Source organism: Patagioenas fasciata, chromosome 2 (assembly GCF_037038585.1).
Source record: "Patagioenas fasciata isolate bPatFas1 chromosome 2, bPatFas1.hap1, whole genome shotgun sequence".
NCBI classification, from domain to species: Eukaryota; Metazoa; Chordata; class Aves; order Columbiformes; family Columbidae; genus Patagioenas; species Patagioenas fasciata.
The window spans coordinates 69,870,411-69,893,757 of NC_092521.1; the positions used below are offsets into that span (position 1 = coordinate 69,870,411).

Sequence of the window (23,347 nt, forward strand, 5' to 3'; positions counted from 1 at the left end):
CTTAAATATTAGAAATCTATATAAAGGCTAAGATAATAGCTTTTAAAATCAAGTTGTTAATCCACTTTATTCAGTTACTGAGGTAAAATAAGCTTGGCAACATTATTTGAAGAATTTATTTCAAAATAATTTCTCCTTTAAAGCTCTAATTACAGTCAGTCCTTTCCAGTGAAGTGGACTGCTTTGTTGTTGATTTGCCATATCATAGAATGATTTTGGTTGAAAGAGATCCTCAAGATCATTGACAAACACCTTAACCTAACACTGTCACTAAACCATGCCCTGAAACACCACATCTGCATGTGTTTTAAACACCTCAATGGATGGTGATTCAACCACTTCCCAAGGGCAGCCTGTTCCAGTGCCTGACAACTCTTGCCATGAAGAAATTTTTCCTGTTATCCAATCTAAACCTTCTGTGGTGCAACTTGAGACCATTTCCTCTCATCCTATCACTTCCTGCTTGGGAGAAGAGGCCAACAACCTCCATGCTACAACCTCCTTTCAGGTAGTTGTAGACAGCTATCAGGTCTCCCCTCAGCCTCCTTGTCTCTAGGCTAAGCAGCCCCAGTTCCCTCAGCTGCTTCTCATCAGACTCGTGCTCCAGACCCCTCACCAGCTTTGTTGTCCTTCTCTGAACTCTCTCTGGGACCCCAAAATCTTTCTTGCAATGAGGGGCCCATAACTGAACACAAGATTTGAGGTGCAGCCTCACCAGTGCTGAATACAGGGAGACAACTGGTTCCGTGGTCCTACTGACCACACTAGTTCTTATACAAGCAGGATGCTTGCTTTTTGTCAATGGACTTGTCTTAAGCAAAACCAAAACCACAACACTCTGTTTTCAAGTACTCTTTGTTTTGATGCCTTTCCTTTAAAATATATTTCTAGTGTATTGCAGAGTTGTGAAAGAAATGCTAGAGAAAGAAAACAATAATAGTTCTGGACTTCTGTCCTGTTTCTCAGTCCAGCTGTACTGTGGTCATAGCTCTAACCTGATAAGGTGTTGCAGTCAACTCCCTCTTTGCCTCTCCCAGATCTTCCACATTAAGTTTTGAGAAATTTGCCTGTTGAGAAGCATTACTGATAATCATTGCCATGCAAAAGCGCCTAACGGTGGGAGAGCTATGAGAGGGATACTGGATCTCAGCACTGTAAGCAGAGCTCTCCCCTTTTTTTGTTCCTGTTTCAGTATAAACCAGCAACACTGGACCAGTGCCTGCATTCCTCTGTAATCGGTTGCCACAGCATGCTAAGATTGCTTTGAGGGAAGTAGATAAATATTCTACCTGCCAGCTAGGAATACAAAAGCTGAAATAAGAAAGATTGGGGAATGTCAGATCTACTTGGCAAAATTTGGTGTGTGTGTTTAAGAATGCTTGGCATTGTCTTGAGTATTAAGTGATTTGAAACTTGAAAATGAGACTAGCCTCCAAGTTTAAATCTCTGAAAAATAGCAACAGTTGATATATGGTAGATGGCAGCGAGGCATTCTCAAACTGGGAGGTGGTTTAATTTTTTAAATTATGTGAGCCTGGCTGTGCATGGGAGCTTTAACAAGCTTGTATATAAAGGGCTCAAGAGACTTGCATTACTTCAGATAACACTGGGAAGCTTTGTTATAAACACTGATTTGTTGGATAGCTGTGTTAAAAATGAACAAAAAGCACCTAAGTGGGCTTGAATTACTTGTGAAGACACTATATGTCAGTATGAGAATTGAAGAAGAAAAAAAAAAAAAACAAACAGAAGAAAAAAACAAATCAACCCCCCAAAAAACAACCAACCAAGAAACCAAAACAGCAAACCCCCAAAACATAAAAAACCCTAAAACAAAAGAGCAAAAAACCACACCCAAAGGAATACTCTACTGAAGATCAAGCAGCTCTTTACCAAGTCATCTTTCCAAGATCATCCTCCACCCTGCTCCATTTTTGTCCCTCAGACTCCAGTCATGGCTTGCATGGCTCCTGCTCACTGTGAATGCAGGCTGCCTTCCTTCAGCCTCCTGATGGGTATCTCCGGCACGGGCCTCCAGTTTCCAGCTTCCCAATATGTTCTCCTTGATGTGGGACTGGACATCAGCTGTCAGAACAGTGCCAGTTCACATCATTTGTAGGCACTGGAATAGGCAGAATTACCTCTTTGCCCGCGCTGTGAATTAAAAGCTCACACAACTGAGACAAATAAGCATATTGCTTTGGTAGCTTCATGATGGAAGGTTTAGTATGTTGGCCCAATATTCTCAGCCAGTATTTAGAAAGTTGGCCCAATATTCTCAGCCACTCTGTGATCGTGGAAGGGTCTTCTGCCTGTCCCGGTCCGGGGAGGTGTTCTGTGCTGCCAGAGGCCTGGCTGTCCAGCCAGCCGACAGCCTGCGGCTGAGCTTGGCACCCGAGCTGCATCGGATACCAACAGAGTGGCTGCTTTTTGACTATTTGGGGGCTTCAACGAATTAATTTTTTGAAAGGAAAGACTAGAAGACAGCCGCCACTGTATGGCTGAGGGAAGACACAGGAGCATCTGTTTTAGATGGATCCTTTTTGGAGCGGTTTCTGTGTGGTACAGTACACTGTGGTCACTAGGTGCATGTTAATCTTGTAAGGTGATGAAAAAATTGCCTAACAGAAATGTAAAGATGTAAATGTTTAGATTTCACTGGTCTAAAGCATGTACTGTTTAAATGCTGATGGAAAAACAGCACAGATTGTTTGCAAACTATGAACTATTCTGCTGTATGTTTACTCTTTTTTTTTTTTTTTCACTGTGTGTAGTAATTGCTTTCTCCTTTTAAAAGGAGGACACTAGCATGTGTGAGGATTGGAAAAATGGTTAGCTGTTTTGAGTGGCAGTTACTAGTTGTTGTTTGTTTTGTTTGCCTAATTTCTTCATGTAGGAATAGGACTTGTACAAAAACTGTATGCAGTTAGTGCCACTGCAGGTCCTGGCAAACAGTGTGATCTTGTTAGATAGAAGATAAGAAATTTATGTGATCTTAGATGTTTTGAAGTCTCTGCAACAATCCAAAAAGAAAAAAAAAAGTGTGCTTTGGTAAGTTTAAAATATAAATTGTCAGCTATTTGTAAATGGGGAGGAAGATGAGATGAAGACAGAGAGGAAGGAATAGCAGAAAACTGTTCTTTCCTGAGAGTTGTTTACAAAGTACAGATGTTTGTAGGCTGGCTTTTCACAGTGTGCATTTGTTTTTTCTTCTGAAGACTACAAAACATCATATTTGTAAACTTTCTTGCCCTGATATGGCAAATAAACGTCATACATGAACACCTTCAGATTTGCTTATCTGAATATGTAACAGGAGGTATTTTAATTTCATTATGTTGTTTAGATTCTGGCTCTGAGTTACAAGACTTTTGTGACACATTTTCAAGCTCTTTCCTGTAGGTCAAGAGGTAGAACTTCGTGTAATTCCTTCAAACAAACTAGTTTTGTGACACTTCAGAATCTTCTGAACTTGTGTCATTTTGAACGGTCCTGAAAGGTAAATTGAAAACAACCATAATGTCTAACATTTTTTTTTCTCTATTTATATTTCAATATTATCAGTTTTAAGTTCCTCCCATAACATAATTACTAGGACTATTGTGTCCTTCGCTTTTTTAAAGGAAGAATCGGTGTGGTTAAGTTATTCTACCATCTTAGCATTTTCAATAGTGTTCTGTGGTTAACTGCATGATTTTCAGTGCTTTGTTCCAGATCCCTTTGGGGAACTTTTGTGGCTGTAAGCTTTATAGCAGAGGAAGTCCTCTGTCATGCCTGAGGGAATGTATTTTAAAAGCTCATGGCAGAACATGGATGATAAAATACATGAAGCATGAATGTATAGAAAACAGTTCCATGAAGTCTGAAGATTTAAGGTCTGAAAGAAAAGTCTGGGAGCAGAAAGATGATTCACAGTAGTTTTAAAAAGTAGTTCATTAACACAGTTTACAGGACAGGCTTTCTTCAAAAAAGAATGTGATCTTGCAAAAAATGTGGACTGCTGTTAGTTTGGTTTTTTTTCTGCTGCCAGTGGTAAACTTTTTCTTCCCAAGCTCGAATAGCACATAGACCTATGTTGTTTTGAGAAACAGACTGAGTAATGGCCATCAATGCAAAATACTGGGTAACAGTGCAAAACTTTAATTTGGGTTTGTCTAATATAGGATCAAAAGTTTTGATCTAAATCTAGCATATTATTAAAAGTTACTTAACCTGTTTGAGTTTGTCAGCTGACTACCATTTGTAGCAGAAAACTTTTGTCATTGGTCTTGGTGGCTGTTGCTGGCCTGATTCTGAGGTTTGTGAAAGCAATAACTGTTTTAGCTAATGTTTGGGCAACATTAGAAATCTTGAACAGTAATGATGGGCAAATATGCAGTTTTGTTTTTGATATTGGGAGACCTTCTGATGTTGGATGTGTGCAAGCTTGTGAAGACATCACTACTAATGGCTTGCTTTGTTTTATATCTGATTACTTCAAATTACCTCAGGCAGCTGGAGATCCCAGCACTTCCAAACTTTTCGCAATGTTGTTGATTAAATGTGTAGATGAGGTAGACTTTTGCTGAAAACACAAGATTATTCTAAGGTGGGAACTTCACCAGTGCAGGCTTTGCATACTGCTGTGTAGGATGTTCTGAATTTGTTCCTCTTGCTCTTTATTTTCTGTTTGCTTTTCATCCTATTTTCAAGTGGCCGGTAGATTTCACCATCTTGATCTATTACTCAACCATGCCACGCAAGAAAGAAACCTCAGTCATGGGTAAATTCAGGGTATTTCTCAGGTCTTGTAATAATATATCACTGAAATTCATGTGGAATTTCCATTTTCTTCAAAGGTGGAGTTAGCTTTCTGTGGCATTTATACTCTCACAGCCATGATTAAGGTGTTTGTTCTCCTTCCTCTGTTGCAATGGGTGGTAGTCACTGCTGTGGCAGCACCATCTGATATATTAAAAGCACATTTAAGCTCTGTTCAGCTCTTTGTAGAAACTCTTTCCAGTTGTGCTATGGAAGCTGTTAGCACTGTAACAACAAGCTCTTAAGTTGTTTATTCACAATCTAGTTGCCTAGAACATGCTGCATGCTCTTACAAGTTTTTAAAAACTATTCTTTGGCAGTTAGTTTGGAGTCAAGATCCGCGTTCAATTTGGAGAGGGGAAAAGTGACCTGTTCAAAAAATACCCTTGGTGAGGGCATTTAGATTCACATCTTGTGTTGAATCCACTACTCTATTGTGCTGCCTACAGGCTGCTTCTTTCCTGCCGTTTAAAAAACGGCGTAAACCTTTTTTTTTCTTTTTTTTTTTTTTACCCTAAACAAAGGTGATGAAATGTGAGGTACAATAACGTCAGACCTATTGAGAAGAAACAAATTACTTTGGGCAGAAGAAACAAATTACTTTGGGCATGCAGTTGAGGTAAGAAGAGAGGTGTGTTTCAGAAAACCCTTATTTTTAACACACCTGTAGGATTCAACTCATAAGAGGTATTACCTGCAAGACGTGATTTTTTTTTCCTTAGTTTATAGGCCACCATGTTGCATTAGCAAATGAAACATCATTCCAATGTAGATCAGTAGTTTTTTAACTCCTGAATGGTAACTTTGAACTGTTGTCCTCTGCCAGAAAACGGCATGTCTCACACAGGAAACGTCATATGGGGGCTTGTTGTTTTTCTGACATTCTCAGCAAAGTTTTGTCACTGTGACTTCTCAAAAGCATGATTATTTATTTATTTTACACTAGGGGAGGCAGAGATTAGCATTGACCTGTGAACTCTGGTGGATAGTGTGACGTTTGTGTGGATAATCTCTGTTTTACTCGAAGTTTTTTTTCTGTGTTTTTGAAATCAGTAGAAGTAGCACAGGTAGTTTCTAGACTGTTTAACTAGTATCATGCTATGGATATAGTAAAACAGCAGCATTTCCCCTTTAAGAGTGTGTTTTGGACATACCTGTTTTAATCCTTAGAGAGCTTTTGCTTATTTGTTTTTCTACATCTTTTCCTCAGTCTGTAATGCAGATAATTAAAAATCTTCTTAATTATCACAACTTCACTTGGCACTAAAATTGACTTGATGGTTCTCATCTGTCATACAATAGTTTCATGAAATACAGCTTATTGCCTGCTAATAGAATATGAGGTATTTTTGTATTTAAATTTTATTATGGTAATTAACTTGATACCTGAGGTTTCAGAATATTTTAGTAGCTTGTCTTTGTAAAATTCAGTGGTGAATGCTTACTTATTTGGTTTTGAAAATTTAAGACCATAAATTATTTATTATACATAAACTAATGACATTATTTGTTAGCCAAATACTGTAGGTGTGAACACAGCTTCATATTTGATTATTTGATTTGACAACATGACAGTTAATTTAAAACAAAACCAAACCAAAATTACCTTCATATACTTAACTCTGTCCTGAAATGTTTATGGGAATTGTTGGCAGCTGGGCACTGCAATTCTAAGCTTCCACTTTAACTCATCTTTTCATGTTCTTCTGCTCTTCAGTGCCATTGACATAAGACACTATCAACGTGAGGAATGCGAACTTAGACTTTGAATGTGCAGTTTTTAATTTGAGTTCATGCAACACTGCTTGTAGCCCCCAAAAGGCATTATATAGGAAATAAATTAGTGATAGCTCTTGCATTTTTTGGTGAGATGGTTTTCTTTTGTGTTGCAGTGCTGTTTAAAGCTGAGGCAGGCAATTGAGGAAGCCGTAGAGTTCCTGAATTCTTCAATTGGCTCAGTGCAGGAAACGGAGCAATGAGCTGTTATTGCCCTAAACACACTGGCTTAAGGTGTTATTTTATAAATAGGTTTTTAAAAGTAAACATAATCAATATCTCTTACACAAATGATTAAAAGCTACTGAAAACGTGAAAGCATTACAAGTGTGTCTCATTCTCATCTGTATTATATAGTACTTGAGCAGTATCCACTGTTACTTCAGTTGCTTTTTCCTCCTATTTGTTTTTCTTCTCTGACTCATTCTGCATGCAGTAGCTGGTATCTCTGTATTAGTGCTAATCCAGTATCTAAGATCTAACAGTAATGCTTTACACTTTAAGATGACACATTGGATCCTGCCATGACTTAATTGCGCAGTTTAATTCTATATGTGTGAAGTAGCATCAGTGAATTTGCCATGGCCAGATTCACACCCTTGAAGTTTGAAAGGTCATTCATACAACCTGGTTTGATCCTTTGCGAATGTGACTGAAGTATTTTCCTCAGAAGCTGGATTAAAACTTGTTTAAGAACTCGAGCACTGAAATCGATGGTCAGTATTGTTTTTCTGCCAGCAAGCTCTTCTAGAATTTAATTACCTTTAGGTTATCCAATTTCAAGGTTAAGTTTTCAGGTGGCCAGTCTTGCTGTTGAACATGTTGATGAGAGGTTGGGGTATTAATAATTCCTTGTTCCCCTACATGTCAAGACTATGACTATGTAAACAATATGACTATTTTGGCCAAATACCCACTATTAACCTATAGCAGCATCCTGTCATGCTTTATTGATAGCCAGTCTTTATCCTCTTCAGTCTTAACAGCAAGAACTTCTGTTATGCCTGAGCCTGTGCTCATTTTAAGACTTTGCAGGCAAAAATCTGTAGGTGCAAGTAGTGCAAACCTTTGGAAAAAAGGGAAGGGGGAAAGGGAAGAAGTATCTCAGAAAAGTTGGAGTAGTTGTCTCTAAAACTTCTTTCAAAGTGAATACATATATATATATGTATAATATATATACAGAAATGACATTTGACATGAGTATTTCTTTTTTTTAAGGATAATTCATTTACTTTGTGTTATTACTCTGTAACTGTAAGTGCAGCTCTGCCTTCTGTAACTTAACCAATATTAATGTATAATTAATAGTCTGAAGAGAGTAGAGCCTTTTCTGTTACACCTATATAGCATTTTGAGGGCACTGAGTCTGTCATCAAGTACCTCTCTGCCATCCATCGAGAGACTGGGTGGTCCCTGACAGGAGTGTTGTCCCCAGTCCACCTGTATCAGTGTACATACACACCAGGCAGCCGAACTGAATGAAGAGTGGGTGGCTTACTGTGCTGCATGGCTTATCTGGCACCAGGTATTTGCAGCTTCTCACAGTGCTTGCATTACCTTTAGTATGTTATTGACTTAGTGGGATCTTGGGGACATGTCAACCAAGATAGTATGTAATGCTAGAACAAAAATTCAGGCATATTTTCTCTCCCACCCACCTCCTCCTGTCTACCTTTGACATTCATGTGTGGTCTTGCTGAATCCAGTGTTCAAAATAGCGGGATTTCTCTTAAAAACACTTTGCAATATGAGTTTACCAGAGATACGTTACAATGGAAAGCTAAATGAATTGCAGGGAAGGCTTGCAAAGCACTTAATAACTCAGTCTTATGTGCTAATTAGGCACCTAGCTTCTTGTAGTGGTATGGGGATCTTTTGAATTTCTTCAACTGCATATATTGGATTTTCCTCTTAGAGGCACTGACTACTAAGCAGTAGGTAGGCGCCTGATTTCTAGACATAGGAACAATCAGGTTTGTCTACTTAGTGACTTTTAAAAGTAAAATTTTAAGTTCTCATTTTGTGGAGGTTAACAAAGGAAAGACTATTCAAAATTACTTGTGGTTTGCTTTTTTTTAAATTGAGGATTTTTTTTTTCCATGTATCTACCTTCATTGAAACTAAAATGATTTCAACTACATTCTAAATAAGCAAATAGAGATATCAATGTGTATACCATCTACCCTGAAGTCTTATTTGTGGATGAACTCCAGTGTAAAGAGCTGTCAGATGAAGAAGAAGGATCATATTTTACTATGGAAGACTTTTTCTTTCTTTATTCTGTACTAGTTCTGGTAAATATTGGGCTGGCAATATGTGCAAGAATATATCTTAATATAGGCACTTTCATACCTATTTAAGGTATAACTTTAAAACACCTACGCCTGTAACTATTTTTTAACTTAATGGACTCATTTTCTGTAAAGAATGTCTGTATGATCTGTTTTTTTGGAAAACATAAGATGGTAACTAGAATGATTGAAACCTTGTTCTTGCAATTTTTTTATAACAAATATTCTCAGAATGCTTTGCTAGACCTATTCATTGTTTATACAACAGGTAAACAATTTTCTTCTGCTAGAATACATCACAAATGTTAGCCACTGGAAACAAATATAAGAAAGCTGAATCTTTATTTTTTCATGTTGATTTTAATTTTGGGATGAAAAGCTTCCATGATAAAGATATTGCAATCTGTCTAAAGAGTGACAGCTGGAAAACATGCAGCTAATGCTTTAGAGATTACTTGTGTGTCTACACACACACAGACTTTCAACATAGATATTAACCTTTATTCTCATTCTAAGTAAGAAAATGTGGCAAGATTTTATTTTTATTCTTCGTACCTCAATTTGGAGGTATTTTTCATGATAAGCTGTAATGCTTAATTGTCTAAGGCCTTCATGCTTGCTAATATTAGTAGTTTAATTGTTTTTTTTCAAGTGCTGCAAAGTTTTATCACATCGTTGCGCTTCTGGCTTTCAAATTGACCTTCTGTATGATTTATGATCAATATGTCAGGAAAAGCTTGTGGTAAATAACTACAAGGAGCAAGTGATAACCTGGACACAAAATGAAGTTTATCTTTTATGAATACTTTGATTGCTGCTTTAGTAATGCCCTGTAATTTGTATAGAAACTTGCAAATATTGTATTGTGGTTAAATACTTCATGGGATTTTCCTGCAAAATATCAATTGCATTTTATCTTAGTGAGGAGCCGTCTAGATTCTCATTGGGAATGTAGAAAAGATGGTGAGTTTCTTCTGCAGAAGGTGAAAACAGAATCTGGCTTTCATGGGTGTTGAGTTAAATTTCAGTCTTCTATTTTGAAAACCTGGCTGGATAATATAACCCTCATTAAACTGCATTGCTGATAAATACAGCCTTGAGGTGTGTAAATAATTCTTAAATACATAGGAAGAATAATCAGAACATATATTACTACAAAAATTTCAGGTTCACTAGTGTTTGGGGTTTTTTTTCTGATGATAATTTGGGAGATTATTTTAACTAGCAAATAGGGAAAGCTGACGCATGCTGAAGAGCATTTCTGTTGATTGTCTTAGGGCTATACGTTGATACAAAGACACGTTTAATTTGTTCTAGATCTTTGTTTTCCCATTTACTTTAGTTCGTATCTTCTAAATAAAGCAATAAGTAACCATAAAATTTAACTATATTGAAAGTACATTTAAGACTTGACCATGTCTTTAGTACTACAGTTTTTCCCTTTGTTGACAGGGGTGGTCACTCAATGAAAGTGGGTTAGAAGCACTATCCTTTCATAAATGACATTCCCACAGATTCTGCAATATTTTCCATTTTCAAGAGCCCAAGTTTCAGTTCTGACTCCAAAGAAACTCTGAGAACACTTAGTGTGGCACTCCCCTTCGAGAAAACACTTGAGTGCAGCCACTTGCAGGAGTAGAAATACCCACATTTACACAATGAAATGGTGATAAAATGAATGATTTATTTAAAAAAAAAAATCACAGTTATATATGATATGATTATATAAATAGAAGGTCCTTGAGTATATACTCATCAAGTCTCGATTTAATTCCTTGGCAACAAACACATTAATGGTAATATACTATATGGTATACTAAGAATCAGGCTGCAAGTTTCTTTACCAACAATTCCTAAGTGAGCTGGAAAGAAACTGGCACAGAAAAGGTCTTTTAAAAAAGTCAGTCTTCAACAGAAAAGATGAGGAAAACATGTTATTTTTGTTCTGCTTGACTGCAGCATTACTGTAGGAGAAGGCATGCATAACAAAACTTGTCCAGAAATGTGTTTAATGTACTTGGAAAACATTAACTTCTTTCTGTAGTTGTATTTGTTGCTTCTGTGAGTTTGATTATGGGATGGAATTCCACGTGCTTGTTTTATAACTTAGGGTGAAAATAACTGTGTTTTGGGGGTGGGTTTGTTTATTTTTTTTTGTAATTAAAATATAACTCAAATGTCTGGATTCAAGATGTTTATTTTAGGGAAAGGGGAATAATTGTTCAGGTATTCACTTACTGATAATTTTCATATTTGGTCTTATTTACTTCTTTGTTTTGTTAATTAGCCTCCTGCCCAAGGCTACAAAGTGGGAGCTGAATTTGCATGTAATGGCTGGTCCTGGTTGCTCAGGGCTGGAGGTTGATTGCTGGTGTTGAGATCTGGCATCTGGTCTTGCCTGAGATCTCAGTGACCCTCTGCCTATTCCAAAAGCAGTTGCCAGTGCACTTAATGTGCTTCCATATACCCCTTTATATTGCACTGGCTTGACAAGCCATTTCAGTAATCCAGGCCTATTTAAATACAGCTTTAAACACAGGTCATGTATCACAGAATCTCAAAACAGTTGGGGTTGGAAGTGACCTCTGGAGATGATCTAGTCCAACTCGCCTGCTAAAGCAGGTAGACCTAGAGTAGATTGCATGGGATTGCTCCAGGTGGGGACTCTGGACTCCCTACAGTAATTCCTTGTCCTTCGGTGAGCCCAGAACTGAGGCACAGTACTCCAGATGTGGCCTCACCAGTGCAGAGTAGAGGGGTAGGAGAACCTCCCTTGACTTGCTGGTCACACTCTTCTTAATGCACCCCAGGATACCATTGGCCTTCTTGGCCACAAGGGCACATTGTGGAGCAAAAGTAGTAGAGCAGGTGCTAATAACTCAGCTGCTCTCCTCTCTTGTCTTCTCCTGCCCTTGCCCTTTAGACTAGGCATTTGCAAAGTTGTTTCCTTACTGACTTAGTGGGAATTTGCCATGTTAAGCTGGGACATATAAAATGACTTAGTCTGGTGCCTGTGGTGTGACACTTATTAAACAGCTTCCTCAGGAGCTTACTGGCTGCAGAGTAATGTTGAAGGCCATGTAGGTGGGAAGCAGAGAATCTGGCTTTCTCTGCTCAGAACTCCTAGCTGGTGCTGGTTTTCTGGGGCTTGAGGTGGCCATTTGAGCTCTGGTTGACTAATGGCTGTGGTGTCCAAACACTCAGCCCTTTATCCCAGCCTTGGCACAGTTTCCATGGTCAGCTGGCTCTGTCAAGGGCAACCCCAGCTGGGGCTCTTTGCACATGGTAAACACAAACTGTGAACTGTGACTGTGCTACTGGTTTGATTTTACATAAAATTGTAAAAAACAACGGATTTCAAGTTTTTATTTGTGAACCTGAAGCGAATTGACCATACTAGAAGGTTTCAAGTTTTTGTGATGGGTTTCCGAGTTACTATTTCAGTTGGGTCATCCAGCATGTAACCTGAAGGTATTAAAACAAATGTAACTGTGAAGAAATAGCATAAAAAACAACCATGACTTTAATCTGAAACTAAGCACCTCTCAGATTGTATAATGAACGGCAGTAAGTACGTGTTACTGTTAGTTCTTGGATAGCTTCTATGGATGCTGGGAAACAGACCATTAACAGGCCTGTGGTGTAGAAAAGAGCAGGTGTGACTTGCTGGAGGACATGTGGAAGTTCAGCGACAACAATGCATAATGCACAATCTCTTTGACAGTATTCATAATTCATTCACAATTTTCATTATTATTATTCCACAGTCAGTTCAATAAAAATAGTCAATTTGTTTATTCAGGTTTATTTTTTCACAGTCATAATAGAGGGCTTTTTTTGTTGTTTTGGTTTTTGTTGATTTTCTTTTGTTTTGTTTTTTGTTTGATTGTTTCTGGATAGCAAACACATATATATAAATGGTATTGATGCTGTTTTATTGGTTTCTGTATTTGAAGCTTGAACAGGTGAGTAGCAAGACCTAGCTATATTCTAGCATGTGAAAAAAAAAAATGATGTTCTCCTGGAAAGTGATTTGGATTAGCCATCAAAATTACTGCAAAGTCTCCAAGCATGGCTTGACCTGCATCATACTCTGCGCTAGGAGTTCAGGGGTTGAACATGAGTCTTTTGCTTTCTCCAGGAAGATCTGGAGGTGAGTGTTGGAGACTCCTGTGATCATTGTTCTCTGCTGAAGCCTGACCAAGGTGGAAGAGAAATAGAATGTACTTAGAAAAAGCAAATAGCGCAAGTGTAAGATAGGAATCATCGGGGGTGGCAGGTGAGAAAGGTTGAGGAATGTGAGCAGAAGGGTCAAATGGCATCTTCTCAAGAGTAGAGAAGTCTGTAGGTTCCAGAAGTGTTGGACATTGCAATACAGGCTGAGCCCCGAAGGCCAGAGCATGACAGACCTCCAAAGCTTTGAATCTGGCTACCAAAAGCTGTCCCACAGCAAAGAATAACTTTCTCCTTTTACCAATCAGTGGACTAGTGTGTAGAGAGCTATTTCTGCAAATGAAACTTTTTTTTTTTTTTGACCTCTGAGGGTGGAAAGGGGAGAAAAGACTGCAGTATAATTCAATTAGTCACCTGGCTTTTTGGTAAAAGATAGAACAGTGCTGAATAAACAGTTTAAAATTCAGCTACTTAGAAAATTAGAGAACGTGAGAATGAAGGTCTTCACCTTTTTGTATGTCCGTCATAATTAGATAACTGCATGTGTTCTTTAGCAATAACCGTTACTGAATAAGCAAGCTCATTTTCTGGATAAAATATTAACTTACTATAATTAACTGCAGAGTGTATATCAAGAACAATTTCAAAGCAATAGGCATGTATAGTGTTTTAACTGGAAATACTGTTCAGAATTCACCTGAAGATCACCTCTGCATTTTTTCCCCTCCTTTAAAAACAAAAGAAAACAAAGAAAACTAACCCCAAAACTCACACCTTTGGGAAAGAATGGAGGGAAAATACTGCTGATCTCCTAGGAAAAAAATGCAATGTGATGGCTAAATAAATAAGTCTTGACAACTTACATAACGTTTTGATTTCAGAAAATATACAGTAGCAGACTGTCAATGGGCTGACAAAAAAATACTTGTTGAATGCTTTTGTGTGTCTGACTTCTGAATTTTCTGTGAGAAGGGAATTGCTTTAGCTGCTTCTATGTATAGATTATGCATCATTAAGCAAGGATGGATCCCTGCACTGCTTTGGCTTTGGTGTTCTATGCAATCTCAGGGCTCTTCATGCATTTCAAATTTGCTTTTTGTAGTGATGTCTGAATAGATCCAATATTTCAGAATTTTAGGTGATTTTAATCTAAATTGTTCAGTTTCTTTAGCTGCTTAAAAGAAAAGCCAGCCTATGTTTTAAGGCAGATACACAAATAAGAGGAGATTGCAAAATAATCCTGATGTTGATCCTGTCTAGCTTGGACAGCTGTCTGGGAAACACATTATGCAAGTTTCTTTGTAGTTAGCCTCTAATAAGTGAGGTATGATTTGGTAATTGGTATGGTAATTAACCTAGAAAACTATCCTTTGCTTTGCTTGCCAACTGGCTTTATATGATGTGTTGTTAATTGGTAAACTGATCCAGTGAAGGGAGGCTTGAAGTGTTTACAGGCTTGACTGTATTTAATTCATCTCTTATTTCAATGAATGGCTTTTTCTGTTTGATGGGATTTTTTTTTTTTCTATTTGTAAAAACTTGTTTTCAGAGTTTTGGTGTTCATGAAGGTTTTTCCAAAAGAGAAAAAACACAAAACAACTTTTTTGGAGGAGGAATGTTCTTCTCAGATATAAATTTCTTGCTTCGTGAATTTATGTATGCTAGACTGTAAAATATTGACGTGCTTTTAATGTTAATCCTGGTTGCCTTACATACAGTGTTTGTGTGTATATATATATAATATATATATTCCTGAAACAAAATACTCTTTGACATAACGCAATCTGCATTAACTCAAGACTCTTTGTCAGTTGAGAGTAAACAGAATTGTTTTATTGTATTGAAACCTGTGTGGTAAATGTAGAAATATGTAGGAAATCTATGAGGGTGAGGGATTTACTAGTTACAGTTGATAAAAACTTGTCTTGACACTGCCTTCCTATTTTACAGTAGGTGTTTTGGTTTTTTGCTGACTTAAACTAAGAGAATGGTCCATGCCTAATCTAAGTATATATTGTGCGGGGGTTTCTCTTAAACTGGGTACATTTAGAACGTGGAAGCCCCTCTATGTATACATCGATGTTCTGGTTTAGAGTTTGCTAGTTTTACAACTTGTTCTTTTATATGAGAAGCATTTGTTACTGTAGGTATTTCAGCTGTAATGAGGCCTTCATGGTGTTGTGGATTTGTTTTTTTCAGAGAAAGATGAAACACAGTGAATTATAAGAACTGTTATTAAACCTATTTTTTGTTTTATAGGTTATTCAGCAATAGTTATGAACTCCCGTTTACGAGCCTTAGGTGGGAGGATAAATAACATACGAACATCAGAACTACCGAAAGAGAAAACTCGATCAGAGATAATCTGTAACGTCCACTTTTTGGATGGCTCAGTACAAAGCTTCAAAGTCAATGTAAGTTTGGAAAACTGCTTTTTCCCAAATACATAAAAATTTGTTTACACGCCGAAGATCAATTGTGGGACCCTGAGGCATGGGATTTCCAAAAACTATTGAAGATATAGCTTTGCCATTTACAAATTGCAAAATTACTGGTTATGAAATGTATTTATAAAGTACTATTTTAATTTTCTTTAAAGTCAACCAACTGAAACGTCATAAAATCATGGCATACAATTTGTATCTGGAAAAAGGTCTTGTGTATGATATGGGAACCACGAAGAAACAGATATAGTGACGGTTACCAGCTATGTATAAGTAATTAATTTTTAAAGGGCACTCCCAAATTTCAGTGTGCTCTTCCCTTTCTCCTATCAAAGTACTGGAAGTACTAAAAGCAGAAGGCCTTGTAGATTCCTGTAGTGATGTCAGTAGATATTTTCTGAAATGCAAAGATTATGTAAATAGTGAAGGCATCATGGCTTAGTAGGACAGTTCTGTTCAGTCTTTTGTACTTCAGTGTAGTCTCTATCTAAGAGTGGGGAGGGAAAGGGGATTGATAGGGGGTTTACTCTACATTTGCCCTGTATTTTATTTTGTTAATATTTTGGTTTATAACCTTCAGTACTGATTTTAAAAGTATTAGTCCATTTTTAAATGAAAACAAAGGAAATGCTTTCACTCAGTCAATTTGCAGTAGAATTATCTGACCATGCAGAAAAACTGTGGATGAATTTAAGTATAATTGTGTGAATTTATGTATATGATACTTGCTTTATCCAATTTACCCTAATTGAGAAGAAGCATTTTGCTGAGGAAGCTGTGTTGCTGAATATCTTAGACCAGGGCCCTTTGAAAGCAACCACAAGACTGATGTGGCCCCTGTTGAAAATTAGTTTGACACCCCTGCCCTATAGGATTGCCTTCTCTGTCAGTGAGCTAGCATAATTGCCCTCCCCTCCCCCACAAGGACCTTTGACAAATGAGGAATTTAAAACCTTTTGAAATCCATGCAGAGTGGTATATTCTCCCTTGTAAACAAGCATTTAGACAGCTTTAGATTTAGCGCTTGACCTGAAGCCCAGTACTGTACGGGTGAACCTTGTGCTTCACATTTCATCCCTTAAGCAGTGAGTGCAATAGGATAAATGGGAGCTGTTTTGAAACTCCCGACCCAGCTGATTTCTCTCCCTGCCTTCAGCATATACCCAGGGTAACCCTGCTGCCTCCAGCTGGGAACCAGAAGGGCCTCCTTTACTGCAGCTGTGATGCTGAACCACCGCAGGGGTGATGCAGGACCCATTATTGCTTTACTGGAAAGAAGTGGTGAGCATGGCTACCCCACCATGTAATGGGCTAACACAAGGAAGAAATTTACCAGAAGATTTATGTTCTTTGAGTACTGAGCTTTCATACCCGGTACTGAGGGAGCCTGTGCTTATCTGCCAGGATGGCCCTTCCTGGTTATCTACCTAGGAACAGGCTTTGCCTCTCTCTGGTTGTGTCACAAGGTGAAGTTCTCAAAAGGGTTTGAAGTCAGCTGTGGAAAATTTGCGTCCAAGTTCTACTTACGTTAACAGAAAAATTCAGCTTACTGAAGTTTATGCCTGAATGTGTGTGTTTTTTTTTTAATTGCCAGCATCATTTGGTTTTATATCTGGAGCAAAGACTAACTCAGGTCTGTGGTCAGTCTGGGAATCAGCTAGGCATGGATTAAGGGAAAAAAAGTTTTGATCTCAGCACATTTTCCCCACTAGTGAAATCTTTCTATGTTTCTGTAGAGAAACTTTTTCATATCAAGACATTGATTTATAGATCTAATTTTGCTCAATGCTTTATTCATTTCTAGATGCCAGATCAATTGATACTTGTATTTTTAAGACATTCAGTGTAATGTGAATGCATGACATGATTATCTGTATGACAAATAAACAGAAACATATTCAATAATGTAATAATGCTTTATTAAAATGAAGGTGTTTTCTGAAATGACTAGACGTAAGTGCAAGATACATATTCAGGAGACATACCATGTCTTTTAATCTGTTGTAAACACATTTTCTAATGTTTTGCGTTCTTATTTTTTACTGTTATTGCTGAAATCTGTTCAATTTTTGCTCCTGTCTGAGTTTGGAGAACTGAAACAAAAAGAATCACCTTTTTTAAAGCACTATACAGTATTTTCTCTTTAAAAGAACTGTATTATATCTGTGGAAAATTAAGATTGGGAATTTTTCAGTGTTGCATGTTTGTAGTCTAGTGGTTCCTGGTTGTGATTTATGAAAGCTCTAAGTTTGTATGTATGGCTAATATTCATGTATGCATAAGTATGCTTTATGTTCATAGAGAGGATTATACTTTTCTGCCACAAATAGCAGAAAGTGAATAGGAAAAAGCAGAAAACAAAGCTTGGCCTTCTTCCATGTAATAGCATAAATGGAACTGGAGAGTCTTTTTGTTCCAACGCAAACAAACTGAAAAATAATGAGTATCGCTTTGTTATGTAGCAGCTATCTGAACACAGAATTCTTACTGCGAGAGGATTTCTTTCTTTCAAAGGCATAGGGGCATTCAAGAGGGAAATAAAGTGCCAAAAAACCCCATGCAGGATAAGAAAGCGCTTGAGAGAATCTTGCTTTGAGTTTAAGCAAATAGAGATCCCTAAGTCATAGTTTCTAATGTTTTTGGCATGGCATAGATGCTAAAGAGTGAATGTGAGATAAATTTCAATTTAATACAAAGATGGTAGATTAAATAGTCTAAGCTTACAACCTATTCACACACTGAATAGAAAAATTAATGTATTTTGAAATTTTGAACTTGTAGTAAGTGACATCTTTAGAGTGATGGCAGAACATTAATGCTATCACCAAATACTGAACCTTTTAGGGAACAGGGAGATATGATTTTCTTTTAATTCTGTAGCAACAGGATCTCTATAGAGCCCACACAGTTGATTTCCATCAAACTTTGTTAGCAAATTGCATGGGCTCATGAAACTTTCCCATTGGTAGCTGTAGGTTTCTATCATTCTGCTAGATGGTATTTCCTTTTCCCAGTAGTTGTATCTGTAGCACTGTGAATGAAAACCGATCATCCTAAAACTGGGCAAAGGAAGAAGGAAGGTGGATTTTGCTTATGGAAATAATCTGAGGGACTTTTCATCTACTGAGAAACCAGAAGACAGCTACTTAGTTTGATTCCTGTGAATTTGTTATTATTAAGCAGTTATCCCAAAGAATATCAGTATCCTGATCAACTGTAAAAAAATATTTAATTTCAGGAAAACAGTGCCATTTTTCTCCTGCATTTTTGGATTTGGCAGAGTAGTGAAGTGATAGCCTTTTATGTTCATTGCTTTCTAGTTTTGGTGAATCTGAAATTTGTATTGATGGTATCACAAAGAGTTAATCACTATAGCTTGTGGTGTGTGCTTTTCTTAGGTCATCATTATCAAGAAAGTTCACAGGAGAGTACAGACAGATGCATTCCAGTACATTGCTTTCAGTTCAAATAGAAGTTTATGTTAACTCCACAAGCCTCAAATGGCCTTTGTTGTCTTTCCCTCATTATGGTTTTCAGTATTGAGATGGAACATGTCCAAAGTCCAGGCAAAGAACAGAAGATGCATGTAAGCTAAGAGTTGCAAACATTCTTCTTTCAAAAACACATTTGAGACAAAGGCTTGACTGCACTTAGTAGGGAGGGTTGCACTTGACTTTAATTATATCCGTATTTTCTTGAAGCTTCCGAATAAATTTCAGGTGTTTGAATCTTCTGATACAGTTAATTCACTTCTGTCTCCTGCCTACATGGGGAAAATGTTAGTTGTCATTCTAGCATATATAATGTGCTCACATACCATGTTTAGGTGTGTTTAATAGGTGTATATTGAGCAATAATGCAAATTTATTTGCAACTTTTGGTATAAACATGCAGGAGCTTTCCATTATTGCTCTACTTTGACTCATTTACTAAGAGTGACCACTTGGGAAGTATGTCTTTCCATTTCCAGCAAATTGAATTTTGTGAAAGGTTAAAATTTACTGTGTCAGATCATTTCTGTATTGCATTCTCTTTCTGGGTTGACACTTACGTCTTAGTACCTGTGATTTTCACATTTAGACTAGTTGGCTTTTAGTAATAGTTTCTTTCTAGAAATAAAATGATGAGGCAGTAATAATGAGAAAAGCTGCACAACTTGAAATGCAAGTAGTAAGGATTTTTTTTTTTTCTTCCCCACCATCTCAATTAAGCTCCTTCTTCCAGTATTTGGGAAGGAACATGATGGTTACAATTAACACCAACAATTACTATGAATATGTTTAAAATGATGGGAAGAGATACAAGTCTTAAAGGTCTTTTTTAATTGTTGGTGTGAGTTTTATAATTTCAAACAGCTTGTAATAAAATACAATTATGCAGAATTGTTGTATTCTTGTCACTATGTTTTCCTATCAGATATTGTTTGATAATACAGGACAGTTTAGTGCTAATCTGTGTCCCTGCATGCTGAAAGAACTGCTGCATGAAGTTTCAGACTGGCAACAAATATTTAGTTTTATATTGAGGCAGATCAGTATACTCTGTGACTGGAAAACAGTAAGACAGTATGAAACTTGATGATGCCTTTGAGGACAGTGAGAAAGTGATCTGACCTACAGCAGCCTTGTTAGCCTTAGCCCTGGGACCTGACTTCATAATAAATGCTGAAGGAAAGAATTAGTGGACGGGAGATTTTTCCAAAGTTAGAACTGGGATGACTAACCTCGTGTATATGTTTGTTTTAAAACATTTTTGAGGCAGGGGAAATGCAGTGGGTCAAGACTCTGTGGGCTTAGATAAATATTTCGTGTGACCTTTATGTAGGAAAATACTGTACTGGAGTGTATGGAATCTAAACGAGTTACAGCAGGGGCAGGGAGTTGGCTCAAGAAGTGGAAGTAGATCTTGCTGAAAAAAGAGATGTTAAACAGTGCAAGGACATTAATGGAGTTCTCAGCTATCAAATTTCATTAGCATGTTGGTATTGAATATTTTTCATTACATAAAAAATGTGAGGTGTGAGGCGTTATTAACAGTAAAAAAGATACAGGAATACAAGGTAGCAGATAGGTTATCTTGACCAAGGAATAATTGCTGTGAGGGAAATCAGTAGTGTAAACTTTCATAAGATGAGGTAATGTTTTTTTAAGCTCAATTTTCAGTTGCAAACAATCGAGGAGGAGAACACTGGTAGTTTACAGGCCAAGCTGCTCATGTGTTATCGTTCTGAAAAAGGTGAGCGCTATTACGCACCAGGCAAGAATCTTCAGCCAATGTCAAGGAAACATTAACAGGGTTAGTCTTGGCATTGAGGCCACCCGCCGGGGAATGTCACATGTGGATCCTGGCTACTTGCAGACAAAAGAGGGAAGTTCCAGTCAGGCAGTCACAGAAAGTACAGCTAGGATGCTCTGCAAAAATCTGGACCTAAGGAAAGAAGAGGCTGTTCTGTTTATTGTAGCTAAACAAAATCTTGCATGCTCTGAATAAGCATCAGGTGAGTAAATAAATTCCAGGAAGAGAAAATAAATTAGCTGTGTCTAAAATTAGTGGGGAAATTAAAAGAAAGTGTAGCACTTTGTTCAAGCTCATAGGCATATTGGGACCAAGGGACACAAACTGTTTGGTGGTGGATGACTGTTACAGGCTAAATTAGGAAAGGATGACCTCAAACAGCACATGAGGGGCAATGGGTATTGTGTCCAAAGTGACACTAAATTAGCAAAAGCTTAGGTGGTGCTTAACTGTGAGGTTATCATTGCCAAAAAGTGGAGACAAAGCTCTTGCAGAGGAGAGGGACAGGGAGATGTGCTTTATGTTGTGCTGTCCTCTTAAAGTGTCACTTTGTACCACATACTTCTAGAAGTTAACAAACTGAAAAGATTACTTTCTTGTTTGCCACTCCATTCCAAAGAACTAACAGCTTTCATTTATATGTTCATGTAGTTCTTAGGACAGTGGGTCTTGATCACCCCGACTTCTAGGCAATACTTGACAATAAAAATAATAAAGAAATTTTTTCTCCTCAAAATCATATAGCTTACTAGAAATTAAACTTTACCTATCCAAATTCCCTAAATGTAGCAGGAAATTATTGTACCATAGGTAGAATGCATGTAGGTGTTAGTTCTGAGTTATGACTGCTTTAAACATTAATTTTTGGCCTATCAGACATGAGGTGAAATATATTTCAAGACAGATTTACACATAGGTGAATGGTGTGTGGTTATGAGGTGGTTGATGCAAAGCTTTTAACAGTCAGAATAAGGATTGGTAGATGTCAGGAAGATAAAACAAATGGAAATTTCTTTTCAGGGTGGAAACAAGCAAACCTCTTGAGAATATTTGTTTAGTAAAAAAAAAAAACCCACAAACTTTTAAATGCTTAAGATACCTTAAGAGCTTGTGTCATTGTAACAGAATAGGCTAGTTTGGAAATTTTTATCTCCTTGTAGAAAGGCAAGAAATTTAGTAAGAATGTCTTAACAACTTACTGTAATGGTTGACAGGGTTAAGGTGAACTTGGTTCTAATGCCCAGTTTAGCTGAGTAGTGTTCATGTTGTTTTGCCTTCTTATGGCAGAAGGGAATGAAATATATAATGTCCTGTAAAGCAGTTGACACACTGTAGTATTAGAGTCCACTGTGGCTTTGGACTGTGTTGGAATGGATGTCAAAATTCAAAAGCAGTGATGAAACGTACTTAGCCTGCCTCACTTTACACCTAGATCTCAAAACTGTTTATGTGCAAAACAGATTGAAGATGGTGCAGTGTGGGCTGTGTGACATCTTTATTTTTAGGTCTATAGGCTGAAAAATAATTCAGGTGTTTCATAAAGCCAAGGAAATATAGATTTTGTTGGGGAAAAACAACAAAACCCTTCAACTTTGGGAATTTTAACAATTTGAAATGACTTTTTGTACTTAGCTTAGATTTCTGGAGTGGGTGAGTGGTCTAGGCACTGCGGAAGAAACTTTGTTCTTTTAATAATGGAGAGGAAGAACTGGAACTGTAGAAAAGTAGTGCTGAAAATTGCTCATGATACGGAAATATGGGGAGGAGGAGAAGAAAATGGTAGGTAGGTAGACAGATGGAAGAGACTAATACTGGTTGAGCAGCTGGGTTTAGGGTTGAGTGACCCATGGGGCTATTGCAAAGAGAGAACTGCAACTGTTGAGCAAGAATTTTGTAACAGAGAGGCTTCTTGTCTTTACAGGGCAGCAGTGAGAAGGCTTAACAATTTATGTGTGCCAGGGCAATTGTGAGAGGGTGGGGAGTAAGAAAGTGAAGGCATCTGAATTGGGATGAAGGGCCAGAAGCATGAGAAAGGATAAGGGAAATAGGAGATAATGCTGTTGCAAAGAAAGGAGGCTGCAAGGAGTCAGAAGTGTTGAAATTCAGAGAGAAAATTAGCAGAAGAATCTGCCCTCTGTGGTCTTCTTCTGCCTCATTTGTAATGAAACCTGAGATGCCTGAACACTTTCTTTCAGTAAAGTGTATGTCGCATCCCCTGTAATTACTGCTTTTGGTCACAATATAACTTTAGTTGCTTGTATAACTCCTGTCAGAAGTATGTGCCATATATGTGCAATTATGCTTTCTAGTTGTACAGGTGTTGTGATGTCACTCAAAAGTTTTTTGATGTTCTACTTATGAAAACACAACCCTGGGGAAACAAATATGGTATGCATAGTAAGGTAGTACTGAAGATTAACATATTCAAGTCAGGAAATGCCTGTTGTCTCAGAGTGTTAAGGTGGCATCTGCTGTTTTTGTAGGGCCCTCGTGTGTACATACGTGTAATCTCTGATAGCAAGTGTCTTCATAGCAGAGCCAACCTCACTGATGGTGCTGGGCAAAGCT

At 37.5% G+C, this 23,347-nt stretch overlaps 1 protein-coding gene across 3 annotated transcripts in view; it reads left to right on the forward strand.

Annotated features, from left to right (window-relative positions):
* PTPN3 (protein tyrosine phosphatase non-receptor type 3) overlaps positions 1-23,347 on the forward strand; it is a 171,720-nt gene that overhangs the window by 57,846 nt on the left and 90,527 nt on the right. For all 3 annotated transcript variants that reach the window (XM_071804386.1, XM_071804387.1, XM_071804388.1), the window contains exon 2: positions 15,300-15,454. In XM_071804386.1, coding sequence (XP_071660487.1) covers positions 15,300-15,454 — 155 coding nt within the window. The remainder of the gene's footprint in view (positions 1-15,299; positions 15,455-23,347) is intronic.